Here is an 8,442-nt window from a genome sequence, read left to right on the forward strand (position 1 = left end):
TGGACCCTTGCCCTTGTTGATAAAAACAGTTATTTGCCAGACTGTGTCTACAGTAATGATTCTGAAACCTGAGTATGTGTCAGAACCACCTGGTGTGTTTATTAAAACACGAATTGCTGGGCTTGGCTAATATGTTCTGTTTCTTTAAGACCCAGTACAAATCTGGCTCTTTTAGGTAACCCCCCCTCCCCAGCACCATTCCCCATCTATCTACCCATTTAAGCACCCCAACTCTGTGCTCCCATCGTACCCTGGCACTCCCAGCATAAGTTATCATCCGTGTGCGAATTGACTTTTTAGTTGTGTGTCTATCCTGTTCCCGAAAGACATAGCCAGAGATTGTGAGACCTTAATGTGCCCAATGTCTGGAGAAAAATCTTGGAAAATAAAAGAACTTTGGTGAGTGTACTTTGCTAATGGAGGGTCATTTGGAAATATCTATCAAAATGACAAATCTGTTTACCCTTGTATCCAATAATCCCATTACTGAAAATACTTTCATTCACTTATATTTAGATTATTTGCTACAGCATTATTTCTAATAGCAACTGATTATAAATAACTCAAATGCCCATTAGCAGGAAACTCATCTTTTTAAGTGTGGCCGAAAGAAACATTTGTTAATGGTTACATTAGTAAATAAACAGCGGTATTATCTACCTAATGGAATACAGTCTAAATGTGCCCTTTTAAAAGAGAGAGATGGTGGACACGGTGGTTCACGCCTATAATCCTACTACTTTGGGAGGCTGAGGTGAGAGGATTGCCCGAGCTCACGGGTTTGAGACCAGCCCAGGCAACTTGGCGAGACCGCATTTCTACAATAAATCAAAAAATTAGCTGGGCATGGTGGCGCACACCTGTAGTTCCAGCTACTTGGAAGGCTGAGGCAGAAGGATTGCCTGAGTCCTGCAGGTGGACGCTATGGTGGCCACGAATGTGCCACTGTATTCCAGCAGTGGGACAGAGTGAGACACTTGACTCAAAAAAAAAAAAAAAAAGTGTGGTACCCAAACCTCAGTTCAAAGTGCAGTTGGTCTGCAAAATAGTTGTCAGTACTAGGAAAGACAAGTGTTCAAGCTCTAGTAGGCAGGAGAAGGCAGGGTCTTCTGGAGGTGTTTTCCCTTCCTTCCCATGCTGGTCAGGGTCCCTTTCAGTTCAGCCTCGAATGGACCAACTTGCATGTTTTGGTCCTGCTGCCTATGAAAGGAGTTTTAATCAATGTATTTATTTTAACAAGATTATTTAACTAAAATACTATATGCATTTGTATTTTTTACTAGGATTTTCCACCTGCAATTCACTTAAGATGGATTCCTGAAGTACTCATATACATTTTCATTTGGGGCAGTTTGAAATTCTCAGCTCATCATTAGAGCAGACACTTGGAAATAAGTTTAGAGTAAATTATATTTTTACAGGTTAGATTATGAAGTATGTTAAAAGAGTCACGTGATAACTTTATAAATATGATTACCCTTCATTACTGATTTGTTTTTCTCCTTTCAAAAATAATATAATCTGGTAATAAAGTTTTTTCCCCCTTTCTATTTTAGTGGAGAAACAAGATTTAACAAGGAGAAAATACTTCAAGGTTGGTATAATCCGATGGTTATTTTAGCTCTCTCCCTAGTGTCAATGTGATATGGGAGTTAATCAGATTTGGTGGGCAGGGTAGACGGAGGCAGTGCTCTATTGTGAATTGGGATTACAGAATTAAAGCATCATAACCACAGAGCTATGATCAGAGCAGTTGGTAACCAAGAAGAGTAAATCTCTCCAGTGATCTGGCTGTAAGGAACCCTTCTCCAAGTGATTCTTTATGTATAACTTCAGTGGCCCAGTCAGCTGATGAAAGAATTATATCGGGTCTTGGTGTCTTAAAATATAACTGGATTTAAAATGACTTCACATTTGGAAACATGAAGTTTACTGACTGATGCGAGTGGTATTTTTCTGCTAAGATAATCATTTTAATTTTGAGTAGTAATAAAGAGGAAGTTTAAGAAGAAAACTCCTGTTTTCTCATGTGATTGTTAATCGCTCTGAAGAGATTCTTTCTTCCTTGTTCTGTAATTTGAACTCATGTTTTTTTTGGTCGTTTGTGTAGGACTCGTCTTTTACTTGGCCTATGAGCCAGCTAGTCTGGCTTTTAAAGAATATCTTGGGTGAACTTTCGACTAGACACATTATTTCTATGCTGTGACTTTAAGAGCATTTCATTTTATTTTGTTGGTTAGAGACTTCTGGGGGTTGCAGAAACTGATGTTTACACCCGGCGTGCCTGACCCCCCTTTCTGAGACCGACTGGTCTGGCGCTGAAATGCGCCCTAGTTCCTGACGACACGTCGCCTCACAGGTTGCCCTTTGGACTGAAGCCCCTCACCTCCTACCTTTGAATGTTCATTTGTCTCACTTCGTAAGAAACTAAGAGTGGAAAGTGTATAAAATTTTTATGTTGGCACATGTTTTTGTGTTCCTTTTTTTTCCAAGTCATAGTCTCACTCTGTCACCCAGGCTGGAGTGCAGTGGCACATTCACAGTCACCGCAGCCTGGACCTGCTGGGCTCAGGCGATCTTTCCGCCTCAGCCTTTCAAGGAGCTGGAGCCACAGGTGGCCACCACACCTGCCTAATTTTTAAATTTTATTGTAGAGACGAGGTCTCTACACCAAGTTGCCGAGGCTGGTCTCAAACCCCTGGGCTCAGGCAATCCTCTCACCTCCACCTCCCAAAGTGCTGGGATTACAGGCATGAGTCACTGAACCTGGCCTGTTTATCTTTATTCTGGTTATTGATGTGTTTGGATTTTTTTCTTTGTGTTTTTCCCTCTTTTTCTAGTCTTCTTTGTTCCTCTTACTTGCTTTTACTTCTTATGTGTTTGTTTTCTTATTCACTCTTTCCTTTCTACTGGCTTTGAAGTGATACGCCATTTCTATTCTTTTTTTTTTTTTTTTGAGTTGGAGTCTCACTCTGTCACCCAGGCTGGAGTGCACTGGCTCGCTGCTCACAACCTCCGCACACTCCACCTGGTTGGCCCAGGTGATCCTTCTGCCTCACCCTTCCGTGTAGCTGGAACCACAGGCATGTGCCATCACAGACGGCTAATTTTTTTGATTTATTGGAGAGACAAGATCTTGCCATGTTGCCCGGGCTGGTCTCAAACCCGTGGGCTCAGGCAATCCTCTGGCCTCTGCTTCCCAAAGTGCTGCATTTATAGGGTTGAGCCACCGTGCCCAGCATTTCTACTCTTTTAATGACTCCCTTTCAATTTTTATCATTCATACCTGTCTTAGTTTGGGCTACCAGAACAAATTACCATAGCTTGGGTGGCTTAAACTACGCACATTTATTTCTCACAGTTCTAGAGTTTGGGAAGTTTAACATCAGGTGCCAGCAGATCTGATGTCTGGTGAGTGCCTGCTTCATGGTTTGCAGATAGCACCTTTGTTTTTTGAGTTGAGGTCTCACTCTATTGCCTAGGCTGGAGTGCAGTGGCACCACCATGGCTCACTGCAGCCTTGACTCCTGGGCTCAAGTGATCCTCCCTCTTCAACCCTCTCAGTAGCTGGAACTACACACACATTAGCATACCCAGCTAATTTTTTTTATTTTTGGTAGAGACAAGGTCTCAATATATAGCCTAGGCTGGTCTCAAACTCTTGGGCTCAAGCCATCCTCCTGTCTCAGTCTTTCAACGCGCCAGCATTACAGGCGTGAGCTACTGCACCCGGCCATGCAGATGACACGTTCTGGTTGTATCTTGGTGTGGTAGAGAGCAGAGAACAAGAGCAGTTGTAGAAACACTAATCCCACTCGTAAGGCTCTCTCCTATGACCTAAGCTTTTTCTAAAGTCCCCACCACCTAATATACCATCACAATGGGATTTAGGATTTTAACATGCATATTTTGGGAGCATAAGTGTTCACACTAACAAGACCTAATGAATGGGTATTGACATCTCCTCTCCTCACAAAGTATTTATTTGTTATTGTCTACTATCCTAGTCCTGTCCTTTTTTTAACCACTTGGCATAGGCATTATTGTCTTCATTTACTACTTAGAAAATGTTTGTTTAGATTTACATACATTTGTCAATTTTCCTGCTGCTGCTTCTTTTTTTGAATCGTAGTTTCACTCTGTCGCCCAGGCTGGAGGGCAGTGGCATGCTCACAGTCACCGCAGCCTCGGCCTGCTGGGCTCCGGCGATCCTTCCGCCTCAGCCTTCCGAGTAGCCAGAATTACAGGCATGCGCTACCACGCCCGGCTGATTTTTTTGATTTATTGTAGAGATGAGGTCTCGCTGCCCAGGCGGGTCTCGAACCCGCGGGCTCAGGCAATCCACTCACCTCAGCCTCCCAAAGTCGCGGGATTACAGGCTGAGCCACCAAACCCGGCCTGTTTTCCTCTTTAACTGCCTTTAAAATTTTCTCTTTGATTTTAGTATTCTTATTTCCCTTAATATATCTAGGAGGGATTTTAAAAAATTATCCTTCTTGATATGCATTGTACTTTTTTTGTCTTAGATTTATGTCTTACCTCATTTCTGGAATATTCTCAGCCATTAACTGTTCTAATTTCCCTTCATCTTTTCTCTTCTCCTTCTACAGTTCTAGTTAGATGCGAGATGTAGACTGAATGTTTGTGTCTTTCCAAAATTTATGTATTGAAAACCTAACCACCCAATATGGTGGTATTAGGAGGTGGAGTCTTTGGGAGGTCATTAGGTCATGGGGGTGTAGCCCTCTCTTGTTGGCATGTGAGCATACAAGGAGTCAGCATTCTTTAACCTGCAAGAGGGACCCCACCAGACCCCAGCCATGCTGATGCCCTGACCTTGAACTTCCAGCTTCCAAAACCAACAAATAAGTATCTGTTGTTATAGCAACCAAAGCAATGCATGTTATTTCTCATTCTTTCATTTGCATCTTTAAGTATCTGAGATGTGTTCTATTGCCTTGTATCTATGCTGCATTCTGGGTAATATCTTCAACCCTGTCTTTATTAAACCTCCCTTAACTTAAACTCTCTTTATTCATTGGGGGAATTCTTCCCCCCCCAGCCCCTGGAAGTAATATCTTTTGTTATTAAAAAACCTATTTGGGTTTTTTAGAAAGCTGATTGATTTTGATGCTTTTAAAAAAATTATTTATTTTTAATTTTGATTGCTTATTTTCGTGATTCTTTCTTTTATTTTTTGAGTAGTAGTATCACTCTGTCCAGGCTGGAGTATAGTGACACACTCATGACCACCATAGCCTCGGCCTGCTGAGTTTAGGTGATCCTTCTGCCTCAGCCTTCCAAGTAGCTGGAATCACAGGCACATGCCACCACACCCAGCTAATTTTGTGATTTCTCGTAGAGACGAGGTCTCACCAAGTTGCCCAGGCTGGTATCGAACCCCTGGCCTCAGGCAGTCCTCTTGCTTCCGCCTCCCAAGTGCTAGGATTACAGGAGTGAGCCACCATGCCCAACCTCATTCTTTATGTTTTAATCTTAGTTTTTTTTATAGTATGTATTTGCTGATTTCAATGCCTGAAGTCTTAATGGTTCTATACCAGTTATTTGTTGTTTTTACTGTTCTTCATTTATGGTAGAATATATCTTGTGTGCTGCTCTAAATTAGTGGAACACTTTTTGGCCTTTATTGAGAATGATTTGCTCTGAAGATTTGCGTTTGATGCCATCACCGGCCGGAGACCTCCCTGGCCCCCTGCAGGAGCCCTTGCTTCCAAGAACCTTGAGTCCGTTCTTCCACCTTGCCGTTCCCTGCAGGAGGCGCCTCCTCAAACCCTCCGGCTTCTGCTGATATCACAGCAACTCCGTTTTTTTCATGTCAGCAACCACATTTCAGCTCAGGGTTTTTTGGTTGCTTTGCTTTGTTCCTTGGAGATTTTCCTTATGTCATGTGATCCCAGCAATGCACTGTATAAATGTGTGTGCTCACACTTGGGTGCACACACACACACACACACACACACAGCTCTTTTGTAGCATGAGGCCCCTTCAGAATGTCTCATCAGCTCTTCTGGAAATAGAAGTTCGAATGCATTTGTTATATGAAAAATGAAAAGAAAGGGAAGGCAGGAGGGAGGAAGGAAGAAAAGTAATGCCATTATAATACTGAACATTTGATCCATATGGGGACAAAGAGGGAAAAACTTTTAGGTGACGATACGACCACCCTGACATAGCATCTGTAAGGTCAGAGCCAGAATTTATAAAATGCACAATATTTTGGGCTCGGTGACTCAGCCTGTCATCCCAGCACTTTGGGAGGCCGAGGTGAGTAGATTACCTAAGCCTGCGGGTTCGAGACCCCCCCGGGCAACTTGGGGAGACCTCATCCCTACAATAAATTAAAAAAAAAATTAACCAGGCATGGTAGCAGGCGCCTGTAGTTCCAGCTACTTGGAAGGCTGAGGCAGAAGGCTCTCCAGAGCCCAACAGGGCGAGGTTGCGGTGGCTGGGAGTGTACCACTACATTCTAGTCGGGGCAACGGAGTAAGACTCCAACTCCAAAAAAAAAAAATGCACAATAACGAGATGAGCAAACACAAAAGAGGGAAAAGCTAAGACATTTGTATTCTAATCATTACTTAATTCCCATTAGGTAAACTTTATTTTGGGAAACATTTGAATACTTGAGCCTGTACAGGCTTATAGCTTACTTTTTTTTTTTTTTGAGTCAATCTCACTCTGTTGCCCAGACTAGAGTGTGGTGGCACACTTATGGCTCAATGCAACCTCGCCTTTCTAAGCTCAGGGGATCCTTCTACCTCAGTCTCCTTAGTAGCTGAGACTACAGGCACACGCCACCATGCCCAGCTAATTTTTTGATTTTTTTTTTTTTTTTTTTTTTTAGGAGACAAGGTCTTGCCATGTTGCCCAGGCTCACTTTGAACTCCTGGGCTCAAGCAGTTCTCCCACCTTGGTCTCTCAAAATACTGGGATTACAGGCATGAGCCACCATGCCTGACCTGTAGGTTACTTCTGCTTGCTCTTAGTGCTACAAAAAGTTATATGGAGAAGCACTTAAGGAAATCTCTCACTGAAATATAGGTAGACACAGCTTACGTTATCTCCTCCATGTGACTGAATCTTATTTTTCCTCCTTTTAATATGCCACAGGACAGGGAGTAGATGAGCCTCTTTCAGAAACTGGATTGAAACAAGCAGCTGCTGCCGGTCTGTTTCTGACCAATGTGAAGTTCACTCATGCGTTCTGTAGTGACCTCACGAGGACAGCGCAGGTAAGTTGAGCGTCCAGGTCAGAGGTCCCAACAATTGTTTAATCTTGAGAAATCTACTGCCAGAGTCTGTGGGAAATCATATCACACAGAGACATCATCCCCCACAGAGCTTATTCTTTTCCTTTTATTATGTACATTTTAAAAAGTAATTTTTAAATTGGAGTAACTTGGGAAAAGATATCTAACAAGGATTCAAACAAGGTATCATGAAGCTGGGCGCGGTGCCTAAGCCTGGTGTCCCGGCACTTTGGGAGGTGGAGGCAAGAGGATTGCCTGAGCCCAGGGGTTCGAGACCAATCTGAACAACGTGGCGAGACCTTGTCTGTACAATAAACCAAAATATTAGCCAGGCATGGTGACACATGCCTGTGGTTCCAGCTACTTGGAAGGCTGAAGCAAAAGGATCACCGGAGCCCAGCAGGTTGTGGGGAGGCCATGAGCATGCCACTGCACTCCAGCCTGGGTGACAGAGACTCTGACTTAAAAAAAAAAAGTATCATGAGAGCAAGTCAGCAGAAACAGTAGACAGGAAACATTAACCCACAGTGACATCAGATGTTAGTATTACCAGGTAGAGTAAAAAACCACTACATGGCTGGGCACAGTAGCTCATGCCTGTAGCCGCAACACTTTGGGAGGCCGAAGCAGGAGGATTGCTTGAGTCCACTAGTTCAAGACCAGCCTGGGCAACATAGCGACATCTTGTCTCTGCAAAAAATCAAGAAATTAACTGGGTGTAGTAGCACATGCCTGTAGTCCCAGCTATTCAAGAGGCTTAGGACCTCACCTGAGCCCAGGAGGTCATGATCATGCCACTACATTCCAGCCTAGGCAACAGAATAAGACCCTGATGCAACAAAACAAAACAAAAAATTACTGTTACTATAAAGAAATAAAAGACATGCTAATTATGTCTTTAAGGAACAAATTACTATAAAAATGACCTCAGAGATTTAAAAAAGAACCAGCCGGGCTCAGTGACTCAGCCTGTAATCCCAGCACTTTGGGAGGCCGAAGCAGGAGGATTGCCTGAGCCCGCGAGTTCAAGACCCACCTGGGCAACTAGGTGAGACCTCATCTCTACAATAAATCAAAAATTAGCCAGGTGTGGTAGCGCACACCTGTAGTTCCAGCTACTTGGAAGACTGAGGCGGAAGGATCGCCGGAGCCCAGCAGGTCGAGGCTGCAG

At 43.4% G+C, this 8,442-nt stretch overlaps 1 protein-coding gene across 1 annotated transcript in view; it reads left to right on the forward strand.

The window, feature by feature from the left end:
- Positions 1-361: 361 nt before the first annotated feature.
- TIGAR (TP53 induced glycolysis regulatory phosphatase) overlaps positions 362-8,442 on the forward strand; it is a 14,917-nt gene continuing 6,836 nt past the window's right edge. Inside the window, exons 1-3 of the mRNA XM_008048700.2 lie at positions 362-399; positions 1,557-1,594; positions 7,132-7,253. Coding sequence (XP_008046891.2) covers positions 362-399; positions 1,557-1,594; positions 7,132-7,253 — 198 coding nt within the window. The remainder of the gene's footprint in view (positions 400-1,556; positions 1,595-7,131; positions 7,254-8,442) is intronic.

Source organism: Carlito syrichta, unplaced genomic scaffold (assembly GCF_000164805.1).
Source record: "Carlito syrichta isolate Samal-C Ts95f unplaced genomic scaffold, Tarsius_syrichta-2.0.1 Scaffold126530, whole genome shotgun sequence".
In the NCBI taxonomy this organism is placed as follows: Eukaryota; Metazoa; Chordata; class Mammalia; order Primates; family Tarsiidae; genus Carlito; species Carlito syrichta.